At 49.2% G+C, this 16,642-nt stretch overlaps 1 protein-coding gene across 21 annotated transcripts in view; it reads left to right on the top strand.

Moving 5' to 3' along the window:
• Positions 1 to 16,642, top strand: part of rock1 (Rho-associated, coiled-coil containing protein kinase 1) — a 39,483-nt gene that overhangs the window by 21,215 nt on the left and 1,626 nt on the right. For 20 of the 21 annotated variants that reach the window (XM_085929906.1, XM_085929894.1, XM_085929903.1 and 17 more), the window contains 33 exons: positions 236 to 1,258; positions 6,734 to 6,815; positions 8,030 to 8,130; positions 8,268 to 8,405; positions 8,530 to 8,705; positions 8,772 to 8,856; positions 8,927 to 9,071; positions 9,168 to 9,306; positions 9,380 to 9,471; positions 9,781 to 9,940; positions 10,021 to 10,096; positions 10,163 to 10,251; positions 10,345 to 10,393; positions 10,506 to 10,641; positions 10,713 to 10,804; positions 10,870 to 11,116; positions 11,182 to 11,288; positions 11,356 to 11,506; positions 11,579 to 11,739; positions 11,805 to 11,989; positions 12,219 to 12,288; positions 12,366 to 12,469; positions 12,539 to 12,704; positions 12,777 to 12,870; positions 12,962 to 13,050; positions 13,251 to 13,442; positions 13,528 to 13,693; positions 14,718 to 14,788; positions 14,853 to 14,941; positions 15,017 to 15,095; positions 15,210 to 15,468; positions 15,530 to 15,737; positions 16,111 to 16,181. In XM_085929906.1, the coding sequence (XP_085786032.1) occupies positions 1,157 to 1,258; positions 6,734 to 6,815; positions 8,030 to 8,130; positions 8,268 to 8,405; positions 8,530 to 8,705; positions 8,772 to 8,856; positions 8,927 to 9,071; positions 9,168 to 9,306; positions 9,380 to 9,471; positions 9,781 to 9,940; positions 10,021 to 10,096; positions 10,163 to 10,251; positions 10,345 to 10,393; positions 10,506 to 10,641; positions 10,713 to 10,804; positions 10,870 to 11,116; positions 11,182 to 11,288; positions 11,356 to 11,506; positions 11,579 to 11,739; positions 11,805 to 11,989; positions 12,219 to 12,288; positions 12,366 to 12,469; positions 12,539 to 12,704; positions 12,777 to 12,870; positions 12,962 to 13,050; positions 13,251 to 13,442; positions 13,528 to 13,693; positions 14,718 to 14,788; positions 14,853 to 14,941; positions 15,017 to 15,095; positions 15,210 to 15,468; positions 15,530 to 15,737; positions 16,111 to 16,162 (4,152 nt within the window). In that variant the 5' untranslated portion in view covers positions 236 to 1,156 and the 3' untranslated portion in view covers positions 16,163 to 16,181. The remainder of the gene's footprint in view (positions 1 to 235; positions 1,259 to 6,733; positions 6,816 to 8,029; positions 8,131 to 8,267; positions 8,406 to 8,529; positions 8,706 to 8,771; positions 8,857 to 8,926; positions 9,072 to 9,167; positions 9,307 to 9,379; positions 9,472 to 9,780; positions 9,941 to 10,020; positions 10,097 to 10,162; positions 10,252 to 10,344; positions 10,394 to 10,505; positions 10,642 to 10,712; positions 10,805 to 10,869; positions 11,117 to 11,181; positions 11,289 to 11,355; positions 11,507 to 11,578; positions 11,740 to 11,804; positions 11,990 to 12,218; positions 12,289 to 12,365; positions 12,470 to 12,538; positions 12,705 to 12,776; positions 12,871 to 12,961; positions 13,051 to 13,250; positions 13,443 to 13,527; positions 13,694 to 14,717; positions 14,789 to 14,852; positions 14,942 to 15,016; positions 15,096 to 15,209; positions 15,469 to 15,529; positions 15,738 to 16,110; positions 16,182 to 16,642) is intronic. The other variant, XM_085929914.1, reaches the window with a different exon arrangement.

Below are 16,642 nucleotides of genomic sequence, written 5' to 3'. Positions count from 1 at the left end.
CAACTTATGATCATAAGTTGACAATGTTACCATAGAAAAATCGATGGAAAAGTCATTTTGAGACCGTCATTTTGATGAGAACAAAATTGTAATCTTTGCAAGGCTACTGTTAGATGTAAGGCGAAATTTGAAGGGCGTGACTATGCTGGTTGTTATTGTAAATGTAAATTGTCTTCCAAATATATACATGTATGGATATATTTGCTGATCCATGTTTTTGTTTCCCAATAAACAGCGGCACGGCAGGGTGGCAGGCAGCAAGCAACGTGTTGCCTCTTGACGGCAGCATGGGCAGGCAGCACTCACTCACTCCAGCCAGTGCGCCTGCCTGCCTGCCTGCCTGCCTGCCTTCCTGGCTATGGCGCATGCGCACTTGTTGACATTTTGAAGTGGCTCCTCTCCGGAGTGTTTGAACAGGAAGGCGGACATGTTGGCCAGCCTGCGGAACAAAATCGGGGCATCGTCTGCTACTTTCCACACATCGGTGACTAAAAACACCCCGGAATCCTCTGCGTGTGCGAGCCGGATCGGAGAAATCACGTCAGTGAGACCCGGACACGGTTGACAATCAGTGACAGCGGCGGCGGAAGGATTTTTACTGATTAAAAAAAGACTTGCTCGAAATTTGGAAAGAAGCAGAAGTTTTTTTTCCCCTCCCGTTCCCCACCACTTCTTTTTTTGAGCTGTCACGATAGTTTTTGTCACCCTCTCTTGCGAGGACATGGGAACGGGCCCGGACTAAGTCGATGTTTTAAATGCATTTTTGTTGTTGTTGTTCGGATGCAGCGACGTTTCAAGCCCTTCTCCGCTGCGGGCATCCTGCGCGGAGGCTGACTAATCTTCGGCCGTCGCGTTACCCCTGAAAGTTGTTTGCCAGACACATTTGGAGAAGGACTCTACTAGACTGCATAATCATAGAAGATGTGGCTTTTGTTCATCCAGCGGAACCTACAACGTTTTATCTCGTGTGCCAGCTCGAGGAGAACGATGTATTGTCTTTAAAAGTTCTCACGAAGAAAGGGGGATAAAAAAACAACAAACGAACATCGGGCTAGCTAGCTAGCGAGCTACCGCTGGCGGCTAACGCTAGCTAGCCATTCTGTTTGCCTCCCTTTTTTGTTCCCTTCAAAGCAAGACACGGAGGCGACTTAATTCCATGCTAAAAATGTCTTCCGGAGAAAGTTTGGAGGCTCGGTTTGGAAAAATCGACGCCATGTTGAAGGACCCCAAGTCGGAGATCAACACCGATTGTCTTCTGGTAAGTTTGGAGCCTGCTAGCTGGCTAAGCAGCGAGGTAGCCATTCGGACTTCTTTTCGAAAAAGTCTCCCTCGCCTCTGACAGAAAAAAATGTCAGTATCTTGCTTTCTCTCTGAATATGGACGTTTTATTCCATTCAATTGAAACCTGACGTCTATTTGGCCCTTTTGCTCATTTGGAAAATAAACAAGTTGTCACTTTGGGGGAAAAGTTTCCGTTTAGTTTAAGCTATGGACAGATTGTGTTGCAAAAGTAAGCCTGAACTACATTTTAGACCGTGCTGGCCATGTTACGACTAGAAAGGACATCTACTATTCTTTGAACAACAAATCACAACCAATTCATCGTGGTTTGTGACGTCATGACCAGCACCCCTAACTACCTTTGACATGTGGGTGGGTGGCAGGCTTACAAGTAGGTCTCCTGAAATGTGTTGACATACTTGAGCGACCGCTACATTCGGCTCATCTACACAATCAAACGAGATCCAGTGCACAATTAATCTTATGTTTTTAGTATCCTTAGATTTGCATGTGTAGTTTTTTAGGGTTCCTCACGCCTGAACTTTTATGCTTGAAAAAATCAAAAAGCCATCTCCAGCGTGGTCTTTTGCTAAGTATTTACATGACAGGGCTTTGCGATATGGAGTACTGATACTTGACAATGCATTAGTTCCACTCAAAAAGTACCACTTGTTGCATTCAAATCCCCCCCCCCCCCCTTGCATGTCTTACTGTACATCACGGCTTCTCACAATTAGCCAACAGACAGAGCCAATTAAAGTCACCTAAAAGTGTGCACACTCTGCATTTTTAATGCGCCCGAGCCGCAGGGACTGCTCCCGCTGGCAGCCTTGCACACAAGCTTGTTGTCCCCCCCTCCTTTTTTTTTTTTTTCACCTCCTTTTTCACCCCCTCGCCGCAATCTGCCTTGATCAATGAATGGAGGCCTTTTGCCGAGCGGCCGCGCGACCCCGCCCACCGTTTAATAAAATTCCATCCTAATCAAATAAGCTCTTGTCTTTGGACCGGCCCCCCCCCCCCCCCCCCCCCCGAGTTCCCTCGGTGTGTCCCAAAGCCGTTCGGCCGTGCGACGGTTGAGACAAGGCAGGCTACTCCGAGGTAGCAGGGTGTGTGCTCCAGCTCTCTTAGCCATAAACCAAAATTATGTGCGCTGAAGACTCATGTTTCTGAAAGCTCATAAAGCAGCCAAGCGTGCTAGCTTATGAGTAATAGCTTCCACCAGAATACTCAATGGTGGCCTGTTAGCGCTCACTTTCTGTACCTTGAGTGTCGTTGTGAGTAGCGCTGCTGCTGCACTGTTGTGGCTTTTCTGGTCACAAAGCCCCCCCCCTTGGGCTGTCATTTGCCTTCCAGCTCTGGGCCTATCAAGTCCCGTGTTCTAACATTGTCAGCCTTTATCTCCTAAACCCCTAAATAAACCCTGTGTGGATGGAAGAGGGTCTTATCTGGATAGGCGGGCCTCCCCGTCCTCAATCATGTTCCAGGCAGGCTCCGAAAAGAGGGGTGGCAATGGACAGAATTCCTGACATTGTGATGTGGGAGCTCTCTGACATTGGGGCTCGGAGGGAGCATTGTCCACTTTGTTGCTTTTGCCAGCAGCTGATAGCTCTCAAATTGAACGTCGGTTCAATCTGAGGATAATGTTGAGATGATCTGGAGACTTGGGTTTTTTTCCCAAGCATTCTGGTGATCTATTCCAATCTGCCAATAAATAGCAGTTTGAGTGTTGCACTCTTTGGGTGAAGTGTGTTTATTTTTTGGAACATTAGAATATTATGACTCATGTTTTCATTGTGGTTTGATCTCCAACAAAAAATGCCGGAGGGCTGACGTGGCCCAGAGAGGGACCTGTCGGTGCCCGTATCGGAACAATACAGGAGGATCGCTAATTCAGTCATGTGCCAGCCGGCGGCGGATGTCTTTTGTGTTCATTGAACCGCCGCATATTAAAACTGGTTTGACATGTGCTTAATGTGAGCAATTTATATTGGCTGCTGCACCGCATTTATATATGGACAAGTCATCAAACTGACTTGACAGGCTGGCAGCGGAAAGCATCGAGTAAGAAACCTCTCCCACATCCTTTGCAGAATTCTGTAAAAAAAACGTCTGCAGCACGCTTGCTAATTTGTCGAGTTGACTGAGTCCACGTCTTCATATAGAAATGTCTTTTGGAATGCAATACAAGTTACTAATACTGCTAATATGAGGATGGCGGCGTGCAAAAAAACCACCAGTTGTTAACTTGTTAGCAGCAAAACGCCCTTCCTCTCTCCACCTGTCTGAGCGAGTGCACGGCTGGCTTAGAGTTGAACGCTAGCTAGCATTGCTGATGTTTTTGCGGGCTTCTATTTTCAGCATGCTCAGGAAAGGCTAACTTTTGTAGTCACGTGCTAAATGTGCAAAGTGTGAATCAACTGAAAGTGGCCTCTCCTAACCCACTTGACTCGCATGGCTGTACACGAGTTGCATTTCACAGCACCTTCCCTTATTTGAACGACCTTTTTTTTTTTTTCCAGCTAGGTGTTGTCTGCGCTGATAATACAGATGTCAGATTGTGACCACCTTTGATTCATTTTCATACTTTACTGAAGCGGAAAAAAAAAAAAATCTATTCATGTGTTCTCCTCTCCAGGCGGGAAGTGGATCTGCCCCATTTTCACTTCAGGTTCCGCACCCCTCAGCTGTTCAGGCCTGGGAAAAAAAACAATCGGCAGAGCTATTTTAGCTTTGCATTCTCTCCACTGGCCCATGATGTGCAGGAATGCATACTGAGACCAGCTCAATAACGGCGCAATTCTTCCGGATTGACACGATAGAGCACTAAAAAGTACAATGAATTGAAAATGAAACGCAGTAAATCATAAAATGGTGACAACGACAAATAGATCCTGGTGTGACATGGTTATATGAGAAGGTAGCGCACGCATTACATTTTGACGCGGAAACGTTTGTGACAGCGATTCTCTCTTGCCCCCGTTTTTGCCACCTCCAGGTTGGCTGTCACTACCATTTAGCCGCTGCCAAACTTGTAAGCCATGCAGTCTTTCTAGGCAAGCAGGATTTCCTGTCACTTGTTGTTATGTACGCTAGCAGCTTTGGCAATTTTACCCTGCGAGACTTTTTTTTGGGGGGGGACTTCTTACGTTTTGGCTTCACGTGTTTCCTTGATCTCGAGACAGACGGACAGTCTGCACAGTGGCTCACATGTGGAAAGCATATTGTCTCCAAGAGGTGGCAGAAAAGGGAAGTGACACGTCGGGTCCGCCGCATGCCTGCTGCTGGCATGCGAGGCGGGACGGGACGGGACGGGGATGATGTGGCTGCTGAGTCTCGCATTGGAAAAGTTGAAACGTCTGGAAAAGAGCTTGCGTCGCGTGCAAATTCCTCTCTCGGGAAGCTTAAAAGAAATAATTACCATATGTAATGTCAACCGCTTAATGCTGCGCTCTGCGCTTATATTTGCATAGCTCCTTTTATGATTGCGTTGCCGATCATCAGGAAAGACCTCTCGGCTGCTGCTTGTCGCCGCTGATTTTATTTCCCCGCCGTAAAAGCTCGTAAGCATTTTGGACCTTAGATGGCTTTTTGCGTTCAAAGTCGCCACTCCCGGATCACGCCTCGGCGATAAACGACTCCTTATCAGGCTCCTATAGCGCTTAATGACCAGCCGGCCTTCATTTTCAAGGTGTGTATGTTGGCGGACAAGTACAGTCAATATTTGGAGACTGAGCGGGCCTTTTTTTTCCCCGACTTAATGGACTGGCGATTTCCCCGAGTGTAATCCCCCTGAATCCCAACGCAGATTGCATCGTGGTGGGTCTGGTGTTTACTCACTGCAGATTGTTGTGGAGTTCACTCATAACCACTTGCATAAAGCTTTCATGGCTACCAGAACATCATCTTTATCGAGTTGGTCGTCCAAGCTAGCTTTTTAGCCAATGTTCTTTTGGAAGACACTAAAGCTTTCTTTCGCATTCATCTTATCTTGGGAGCTCTCTTCATAGAAAGCAAATCTAGTGCTGCCCCTCGTGAATTTTGTATTAAAATGACTTTTAAAATGCTGAGCTGCCTTTTTTTCCTCCACCGGCCTGACCTGCAGAAGTTGTGTCCGACTTTGGCTTTCATTCACTGCTTGTGAGGAGGCCTCTACCTGGCTCTTTAGTCACGTCGGCGTTTCAGTGGCCTGCTTGTGATTTTCTTTGTTTTTTCCTTCATTTGTTCTCCCACTGGAGCACATGGGCAGCCCTCCCTCCCTCCTTCGGCTCCCTCCTCTTTTCCGTCACAGCATTTTAAGCGCTGGCGCGGCGGCTCGCTGTGAAAACAAACCTGGCTGTATGTGATTCTACTCAACGGGATGGATGTCCCCCCCACCCTTTCTTTTTCTTCTTCTTCTCTCCTTCCTTCACTTTTTTCATGGAGAACTTGTTTGGCCGCATACCTAAAATAGCTTCTCTGACGTGTACAGTCCTGTTATGGAATGTTACTGTGGCTGTCCAGAGTTCTTTGCGGCAGGAAGTTATGCAAACAGAACTCTGCTGAGTACAGAGCCTTGTGATTAGGGTCCTGAAGGACTTGGTTCTCTCCACCTTTTTTGGGGGGGGGGGTAGACTGGCAGAATAGCTCATAGTCTACAACAAGGCGCCCTTTTATCCTTTTGCTCTCTCTCTCGTGGTTTTACAGCACAACGTAAACACGGTTAGGACAGTGGTAGAGTTGTGTTTTTGCCCTTATGCACCACCGATGTGTGTTTGGAACGTCATGGTTGGAATCACGCAGAATGAAAGGAACAACGCATGATCCAATGCGTCATGTGGCAAAGGTGCTAGCGTGGCTCTTATGGCACAAGTGTTGCGTCTCCCACCCTGTGCGCATGGCCCTGATCTCCTGTGTTGAGCTCCGAGCAGCAGCAACGCTATTTAAGTGGCTTCCTTGTTTTGTCTGAGCCCCCGGCGCTCAAGCAATCTCTTAACAGCTTAGAAAAGTCGCAAATGTGTGCATCATTTGAGCAAAACATCAATTCTCACTTTGATGGCAACGCCGACCGAGTATGGATTGCATTTGTGTGCCTATTTTGTTTGTAGTCATTCTGGATGATGGCAGATTAGACTAAATCCCGCCGTTTATATTTATGTTCGTTTTATATGGCTGTCACAGAATTGAAGATAAAAATAAAGAAACATCCCTGGCAGTGACACAATCAAGCAAATTTGTGCAACGTTCAGGAAACTGCTCGGCGGTTGCAGCCGCTTTTGCTAGCACCACCCTGCTCCTTCCCTCACTCATCAAAAGCTACTTAGTTGCTTCACATGCTTGAATTAGAAACCACCATGAGAAGTGAAGCTTGAATTTTTTTTTAATGCATTTCTGTGACTTTTGTTTAACAGTCCATGACATGAATTGAAAGACTTTTTCGTGTACATATGCCTCCTCCCCTTCTTCCTCCTCACAGGACGGGCTTGATGCTCTGGTGTACGACCTGGACTTTCCTGCCCTGAGGAAAAACAAGAGCATTGACAACTTCTTGAATAGATGTGAGTAGTCTTCCAGCATCTCCCATCCAACGGGCCCCGCCCCGCCCCCTACGTGTGTGTGTGATGCGTTCTTTTGGGGTCACCGCCTCTATGCAGGATTGGACACAATAGGTGTCTGCTGCTTAGTGTTCTTAACAAAGGGGCTTTTGTCAAGTCCTGCCGACCCACATGACGCTCATGGCTTGCTTTTCATTCGTTACATGAGGAGGAACCCCAGTCATTTCAGATCATATTAGCAACCTTTTGTGAATTGCTTCATTCTTAGCATGTTATCACAACATTCCTTTCTGTACCATTGGCTACTACTCGTGTTAAAAATGAAAAACATGTACAGATAAAACATATCGACAGGCCTCCAATTCCATACTGGAGGACACACACGCAGAAAAACACATCCGTAGTTAGCGGATTGTGAAGGACATTCCGGCCACTGCGGCCTTTAAACATTTGATTTGATTGGATGTTTCCTATTTGAATCTCAAGCCAAGTTTCTTCGAAGCCTTAGGCAAGAACTGTCATTAGTCATCCCTTCCAAAAAAAAATTTTTTTTGCGCCAGCACTGTAGTATGCATCCGAGTGGAGTGACATCATTGACGGATATGGACTAATGCGCCGGCCGGTCGATGCGCCTTGCGTTGCCTGAGGGGCTGTCTTCGATGAATTCTTTTCCCGTTCTTTCCCCACTGATCACATTAGCGCTATTCGCTCGCTTGCTTGCTTGCTTGCTTGTGCACAGTCAAACGTATTTCCTGTAACACATAGTTGCAGCAGCAGCAGCACCTGCTGGGATTTCACCAATGGTGGGAAATGACTCATTCCAAAATATTTTTGTGCAACAGCCCAGACTTTTATGCGTGTTTAATTTGGATGCCTGGCCATGCCAGTTCCCATTACCGGACCTAAAATTGGCCATTCTACAGCCAACTTGGCTACTTGGCTTCCTTTTAAGGAGAGCAAGCGTGCATACCGACCATTGAGCCAAATTTGCTCATTTCTACAAAGGCCATATTCTCGGAGGTTACCCCCCAAAAAATATCCAGAGTTATGCTCTTGTGGTGTTCTTATAGCTGCTATTTATTAAATGACAGCATTTTTTCAAAATGTCAAAAAAAATATGGAATTTTTGGATAACGGACAGAGCACACCAGCTTCATGTAATCAATAAAAATGCTGATCTTGAAAGTGTTTTTTTCTCATCTTCCCCTCCTCCACAGATAAGGATACCATTAGTAAAATCCGTGACCTGCGGATGAAAGCCGAAGACTATGAGGTGGTCAAAGTCATAGGGAGAGGCGCATTTGGGGAGGTGCAGCTGGTAAGTTTACATCCTTCAACCTCAAAACATTGGCATGGTCTTGCGACGTATCTTGAAATCTAGAAAATGTTGTTGTTTTTAGGATTTGTTCTTTTTGATGTTTTTTTTTGGAGTGACTAACCTTATGTTTTCACCAGGTGAGGCACAAAGCCACGTGCAAAGTGTACGCCATGAAGTTGCTGAGCAAGTTTGAGATGATCAAAAGGTCAGACTCTGCTTTCTTTTGGGAGGAGAGGGACATCATGGCCTTTGCCAACAGCTCCTGGGTGGTGCAGGTCCGTCCATCCATCCGTCCCCGCTGCCCAATACCATCTTTGCTTGCTGGCTAACGTACGCCTTGCCTTCTCTCTCTCTCTCTCTCTCTCTCCTCTCCTCTCCTCGCCTCTGGCCCGGCCTCAGCTTTTTTATGCATTCCAAGACGACCGCTACCTCTACATGGTGATGGAATACATGCCCGGCGGCGATTTGGTCAACCTGATGAGCAATTACGACGTCCCGGAGAAGTGGGCTCGCTTTTATACGGCCGAGGTGGTGCTGGCCCTGGATGGCATCCACGCCATGGGCTTCATTCATAGGTACTATCAACTCCAGCGGTGCTGAAACGGCATAGCGTTCAAACTCTCGTTTGGCTTGCTTTGCAGGGACGTGAAGCCCGACAACATGTTGCTGGACAAAGCGGGCCACTTGAAACTGGCAGATTTCGGCACCTGCATGAAAATGAACAAGGTTTGTCGAAAGGAACGGTGTCGATTTTTGCACAGCGAGATGTTCACAGCGGCGGCGCCTGCTCTTTTAGGACGGCATGGTACGATGCGACACGGCGGTGGGAACGCCGGACTACATTTCGCCCGAGGTACTGAAATCCCAGGGAGGTGACGGCTACTACGGCAGGGAGTGCGACTGGTGGTCGGTGGGAGTCTTTCTGTATGAAATGCTCGTCGGTGAGTCGGTGGCACGTCACGGCCGCCCTGCCCTGCCCCGCCCTGCCCTGCCCGGTGGCAGCGACGTAGCATCATTTGCCAAATTTGCTCTTTCAGGCGACACGCCGTTCTACGCCGACTCGCTGGTGGGCACCTACAGCAAAATAATGAACCACAAAAACGCGCTGACTTTCCCGGACGACAGCGACATCTCCAATAACGCCAAGAACCTCATCTGTGCCTTCCTGACGGACAGGTAGGTAACCCACGTCAAAAATGGAAAAATGGTTCAGTCCAATTGGGACCGAGCAGTGTTTTCCCGCCAACAGGGAGATCCGCCTGGGCCGCAACGGTGTGGATGAGATCAAGAGGCACCCTTTCTTCAAGAATGATCAGTGGACGTGGGAGAACATCAGAGACAGTGAGCGAGATGGCCGGCACTACAATTAGCGCGTTTCGTTGTTCTTCAGACTGATCATTGACAGCGTCCAGGCCAATAGACGGCAACGTCAGTGCTCGGAGATTAGACCCACGCGTGGCAAATCCCGCAGCTGTAGTCCGTTGGCTCTTAACTGGGTTTATGTTTCATTCTTGACTCGGCCAAAGTCAGCGCTTTGCCGCTGACCGGCTCCACTGGACTCAACTGGATTTTCAAATGAGCTAAACTAGCGCAACATGTCAATAATTTACTTTAAAGCCAGCGTGGTAACTCTTGTGTGTGTCTTTTTAGCGGCTGCCCCGGTGGTGCCCGAGTTGAGCAGTGACGTGGACACTAGTAACTTTGATGACATAGAAGAGGACCGTGGCGAAGAAGAGACTTTTCCCATACCAAAGGCCTTTGTGGGCAACCAGCTTCCCTTTGTGGGCTTCACTTACTACAGCAATCAGCAGTAGGCGTTTCCCCACTTTGCATGAAATCAAAAGCCTGAACGTGGAGCAATTCTCATCATCCGTACTTTTGCTTTTGCAGTCCTTTACGCAGCTCCACGTGTGCCTCAAAGACAAGCGACAAACGTAGCAGCTCCACAAAGGAGGACAGAAGTCACGTGAGTGTCCCGGCTGCGCTCGGGACTTCTCGCCCATCCCGTGACGTTGATTTTTTTTCCGTTTAGTTGGAGAACATGCAGAAAAGAGTCTACCAGCTGGAAGAGCAGCTCCACAGTGAGATGCAGCTGAAGGATGAGTTGGAGCAGAAATGCAGGTAACATTGGGGACAGAGCTGCAGTGTTAACAACAAAGTCAGTCGTGCCACTGCGTTCATCAAAATGTCAAGACCTTTTAATCGCTCCACCAGGACCTCAAGCACCAAGATTGAAAAGATCATGAAAGAGCTGGACGAGGAGGTGAAATCCCGCTGTGTTGTCTCTTCACATCGGCATGCTATCGACAATCAACTGAATTGGAATTTTTTGCAACTGTGCTTTTTTTTTTTTTTTATTATGTTGTCTTCCGCAGGCCAATTTGAGGAAAAGCGTGGAGGCCAGCATGTCCCTGCTGGAGAAGGATAAGATCATGATGCAGCACAGATTTACAGAGTACCAAAGAAAAGCCGACCAGGAGGGAGAGAAGCGACGCAATTTGGAGAATGAGGGTAAGGACCGGGTGGGGTGGGGGGGGAGTGCTGTTGCGATGCCCGTCGTTGATAGCGCATGTTTTCCTCAGTGTCGACTCTGAAGGAGCAACTGGAAGACATGAGGAAGATCAGCCAGAATTCGCAGGCCTCCAACGATAAGATCGCTCAGCTTCAGAGTCAGGTAAGCATGCGTTTCCCGCTCTTTGCGTGCTGACTATTAAATATGGTCGCTCCCGCCGGTGTCAGCTGGAGGAGGCCAACGACCTCCTGCGCGCCGAATCGGACACGGCGGTGAGGCTGCGCAAGAATCACACGGAGGTGGCCAAGTCCATGAGCCAGCTGGAAAGCTTGAACCGCGAGCTGCAGGAGCGGAGCCGCGCCGCCGAAGGCGAGAAGGCCCAGTTGGAGAAGGAGCTCCTGCTACTCCAGAGCACCTTGGACTCAGAGAGGAGGAACTACAGCCAAGACTCGGAGGAGATCCGCGAGCTGCAGGGTAGCTCGCCGTCGATCGTCGTTCCCGACGCGCGACTAGTCTTGATGTCTTGTTTCCCCTCTTAGCGAGGATGCTGGGGCTGCAGGAGGACAACAAAAACTTGAAGCTCACCGTCTCCAAGGTGGAGGCGGAACGCAAACAGGCCCAGGAGAGAAGCAATAACTTGGAGAAGGTACACAAGCACCTTCAATTGGGAGGAATTGGGACTTGATCCGTTTCTTTTGTCGTGTCTCGTGCAGGATAAGAACAACCTGGAGATTGACCTCAACTACAAACTGAAGACCCTGCAGCAACGGCTGGAGCAGGAGCAGACCGAACACCGGGTGACGCGCGCACAACTGACTGACAAATACGAGTCCATCGAGGAGGCCAAGTCGGCCGCCATGAACGGTACGTCCGTCCGTCGCCTTTCCCAGAGATGGCCGACAACGTTTGTAATTGTGTCAACGGCGGCCGCCTCAGCTGTTCAAGTGAAGATGTCGGAGGAGAACGGGGCGAGGATGCGAGCCGAGAGTCGGGTGGTGGAAGTGGAGAAGCAGTGCTCCATGCTGGAGTTTGACCTCAAGCAGTCGGTGCAGAAGATGGAGCAGCTGATGAAGCAGAAGGAAAGGCTGGAGGACGACGTGAGTGGAGCGACGCCGTCTTTGACCGCTTCCTGCCTCCTTTTGACATTTCACCTGCCGCTCAGGTGAAGACTCTGAAGATAAAGGCGGAGCAGGAGTCCAGCAAGCGGGTGCTGGCGCAGAACGAGCTAAAGGGCCGGCTGCAGGAGGTGGATCGGCTCCGGTGCTCGGAGAAGCAGCTCAAGCAGGAGGTCAACGCGGCGCTGGAGAGCAAACGCTCTCTGGAGTTTCAACTTGCGCAGCTGACAAAGTGAGTCCGTTCTCGTCTCCTCGCCGTAATGCTCTTTATGGAGTCAAGCTGCTATTTTCTAATAAGTGCTATTATTTGGGCTTACTGCGCCAAAGCTGATCGGCGACCGGGATTACATTTTAATCTGAGTGCTGTTACTTGATGGCTAATCCCGTCATTCGCTAGCCGAGCTCGGAAAGCGAGCGGCCTCCCGTGCGTGGCGAGTGTTTAAAAGTGCTTTGTTCGCCAGGCAATACAGAGGCAACGAAGGACAGATGAGGGAACTTCAGGACCAGCTCGAGGCCGAACAGTATTTTTCTGTGAGTATCGGATGCCTTAGTTGGGGGGGGGGGAGACCTCAGACTCATGGTATTTCTGCCCTTTCTCCTCCCTTCAGACGCTTTACAAAACTCAGGTCAAAGAGCTCAAAGAAGAAATAGAAGAAAGGAACCGGCAGGTACAAGAAGCTCATAAAAAGGTGCAGGAACTGTGCAGTGAAAGGTAAGCCAAAGATAAGTTGTCATTGCTTCTTGATGCAAAGTTGTAATTGCTTCTTTCGCCCGCCCAAAGGGAGTCCCTGTTGGCCCAGCTGGATCTGACGGTGACAAAAGCCGAGTCGGAGCAGCTGGCGCGGGCGCTGCAAGAGGAGCAGTACTTTGAGCTCAGCCAAGAAAGCAAAAAGAGCGTCACCAGGCACAAGCAGGAGCTCGTGGATAAGGAGGCCACCATTGCACGAGTGAGCACAATGACTTGGACTCCTCTTATGCAGGATGGATGGATGTCAATCAATCCTTTTGTTGCTCTGCAGCTTGAGGAGTCCTATCAAAATCTGACCAAAGATGTGGAGAGTCTCGCCAGAGAGAAGTCAGAGTTGAGCAATAAGCTTAGCGCTCAGGAGGAAGGTACTCACTCCACTTGATTTCTTTTCTTATATATGAGTGTGTACGGACAAAGTCGAAACGCGCAAACCTGCTCTGCCTTTTGTTCTCTCAGAGTATGCTGCTCACAAGGAGGCCATCGCAAATTCAATCAAGGCCAACTACGAGAAGGTCCTCAACACAGAGCGAACTCTCAAGACGCAGGTAAGAAGGGAAGACCCCCCCCCCACTTTTTGTAGTGGAGCACACATGGATTGATTCATGCTAAATCCATGGCTCAGCCAAATTTGCGTCCTAACTATTGATCAGGTTTAACGTTTATAATTGTTAGCCCGGACCTCTCCGAACACACAGGATCGTTTCCGAATTGCGCCTCATTTGGCCATTTCCAACCTGTCCATCAGGCGGTGAACAAGCTGGCCGAGATCATGAACCGCAAGGACATGAAGCTGGACCAGAAGAAGAAGGGCAGCACGGCCGACCTGCGCAAGAAGGAGAAGGAGAACCGCAAGCTGCAGCTGGAGCTCAACCAGGAGAAGGAGAAGTTCAACCACATGGCCATCAAGTATCAGAAGGAGCTGAGCGAGATGCAGGCAGTCAGTTGAAAATTGCCTTGTAGCATTTCCTCAAAGACGAGAAACTATTGTATTCAAGCGCGCCGCCGCCTCCCCCGCCCCGCAGCAACTGGCCGAGGAGTGCACGTATCGCAACGAGCTCCAGATGCAGCTGGACAGCAAGGAAAGCGACATCGAGCAACTGCGCGAGAAGCTTAACGACCTGCAGCAACGCATGGACAACTCCAGCATCACCAGCTTGCTGACGGACGAGACGGACAGCAACATCGCCGGTGAGTACGGCTGGCTGGAGGCAGGGAAGGAAAGAAGGTTTTTTTTTGGACCAAAGAATTGAACAATCAAGTCCAAAACCCAATGGGCAAAGAGAAATGATGCAAGACTGAAGAAAATGTAGCGAAATCGCGCGTGAAGTTCCTCAGCGTGTAACTTTCCAGTGTGGTGTGTGTTTTTTTTTTTTTTTTTCCACCCCGCCCGCTAGCCGGCTGGGGTAAAAAGCAGCGACAGATTCCGTATCAGTTTTCCTTGAAACGATGCCTGTGGTTAAAGCCCTCTCTCTCTCTCCATTTCCCCCCCCCTTCCTTCACGTCTAGTCGTCACTCTTCCTCTCTTTGTAACTTCTATTCCTTTCCCTCTGTGAGTAACCGAGCAGATTTTTTTGCCTGGCCTGGCCTGTATGTGCCGCTGTTGCCGCCGCCACCACCACCACCGCCGTTGCTGTTCTGTTGTGTTGTGGTGCCCTTTCCTTAGTTTCTTTTGTTTTTAGTGCGCTTTAGACCAACTGAAACCTGATCATTTAAGAGTGAGGAAATATAAGTGGGATGGTTCCTGTGAGTGATTTTTATTTTATTTTCAATCCAGTACGCCGAGTCATGAGCCTTAACGTTTTTTTGTTGTCGTTGCGTTCTCCCAGCACTTAACACTTTGGTTTTTGTTGGCACGCTCAAAACAGAAATGGCGCTTGGACTGGAAAGCTTCCTTCCGTCACATCACAATACACCTCCTCACATTTAGGCTGGAGGTCTGAGCAAAACATGGGAATTGTGTTACCTTTTCAATTCACAGCCTGAGCAATGGAGGGAAAGGGTGTCACTCCAAGTGTAGCTTTTGTCACGGGCCGACGTGCCTATTGTCTTCTCTTGCATGGAATATTTTAACTAAAGTGGTGAAAAGCTGGCACTTGATTAACCTTTTTTTGCTTCCACCCAACTTAAGTTTTGCATGGCCCGCTTTAACGTCTCCCTGGAACGGGCCGCACGTTTGTTGCGTAACGTTCTCCCATCTGCGCTGCTTTTACAGAATCCAGACTGGAAGGCTGGCTCTCTATACCTAACCGCACAAATATCAAGCGATACGGCTGGAAGAAGCAGGTACGCCTCGTCGTCCTCTCACTTGCCGGCCGTCTTTGTCCGTCTCATTGCCGTGTTCTTGCAGTACGTCGTGGTGAGCAGCAAAAAGATTTTGTTCTACAACGACGAGCAAGAAAAGGAGCAGTCCAACCCTTCCATGGTACTAGATATCGAGTAAGTCGCCTGGCGAGTATTCACAACGGACGCGGAATGTTCAAGGTGGTCACCACCTGCAATTGTCGCCTGCAGCAAACTGTTTCACGTGAGACCGGTCACGCAAGGAGACGTGTACCGAGCCGAGACTGAAGAGATTCCGAGAATATTCCAGGTATTCCTCCAGTTTTTGTTTTCTCTTTTTCCCCCCAATTCAAGCTATTTATTGCCGCTCCGAAATGATATTGAACCGAGAGAACGGCGATCACGGTGACCCATCCGCTTTCAGATCCTCTACGCCAACGAGGGCGAGTGCAGGAAAGAGGCCGACGTGGAGACGGTCCCTCAGGGTGACAAGAACTGCCTGCCTCACAAAGGCCACGAGTTCATCCCCACCCTATACCACTTCCCCTCCAACTGCGAAGCTTGCTCCAAGCCGCTGTGGCACGTCTTCAAGCCGCCGCCGGCGCTGGAGTGCCGCCGATGCCACGTCAAGTGCCACAAGGACCACCTGGACAAGAAGGAGGACGTCATCGCCCCTTGCAAAGGTAAAGCTCATGTTTTCGGGGGCACTTCGGCGCCAAACGCGATTCTTTTGGGCTTTCGCAGTAAACTACGACGTGACCTCGGCCCGCGACATGCTCCTGCTGGCTCGGACCCAAGACGAGCAGAAGAAGTGGATCGGCCATCTGGGAAAGAAGATCCCCAAAACCCCGCCCAGCACGTTTTCCAGGGCGTCGCCCCGCTCCATGTCCACTCGGCCCGGACCCAACCAGTCCTTCCGCAAAAACCCTAAAAGCAACACGGCGAAACTGAGGTAAGGCTTTTGTTAAGATGAGTCCTCCGAATGACGTTCACGCTCAATTTATTTCCTCCTGCGTTGACCGGCTAGTCAAAAGAAATGTTTGAAAAACATCGAAATATTTTGCTTAAGTCTTGTATGTTGATAATAATGCCACTATTGATGAAAATGTATATTGGCTGTTAACATCGAGCAGGGGAGTCGGTCGATTCGCTCTGTGCTAGCTTTAGCGCTAGCGTTTAGCTACATCCTTTCACACTCACCCATAGAGTTTTTGCGATGATGTGTCGTCCGTCCGTGTCTTTGAATCCCCGACGTGAGGCTACCGAGTGGTGCCGGAGTCAAGTCACATGACCTGCTTGCTGTCTTGTCTCCTCCTGTGTTGTAGCCGAGCGCACTCCAGCTTCTTCGCGGCAGACGCAACATCCAGCACTTGTTGACAGGAGACGCTTCGCAAAAGTGTGGATGTGTTTGTTTTTGAAAGTCTATTTATTGTTCTTATGAAGATTATTAACTGGGCGTTTGTGCTCACGTTGTTGGTCGCTCGCTCGCTCGCTCGCTCGCCACCTTCAGCTCGCACGTGGGGATTCTTCTGCTCTGAGGCTGAATTTACACTCCAGATCCAAGTGGCCAATCCAGATCTAATGCCTATATCCGATTTTGCTCCATTTCCATGTACATTTCAAGTGACATACCGTGTTTTGTGTCCGTGTTTACACTGGTGCATCACCATAATTCCACAAGTGTCAAGTCAGATTTCGACGGGTTGAGAAAATACAATTTGGGTCACTTGAGTCATGCGGTGTAAATCCAGCTTGGTGTCGCTCGGCGAGACTAACTGGCGCACACCAGATGTTTTTGTATTTACCTTTTACACTCAAGACAGAAAAGTTGTTGAAGGGTTTTCCTCTTGTGTGGGT

Source organism: Syngnathus leptorhynchus, chromosome 14 (genome assembly GCF_054491065.1).
Source record: "Syngnathus leptorhynchus isolate UIUO chromosome 14, UIUO_Slep, whole genome shotgun sequence".
NCBI lineage: Eukaryota > Metazoa > Chordata > Actinopteri > Syngnathiformes > Syngnathidae > Syngnathus > Syngnathus leptorhynchus.
The sequence above is the reverse complement of the archived record's forward strand: the minus strand, read 5'-3'. Positions and strand labels throughout refer to the sequence as shown.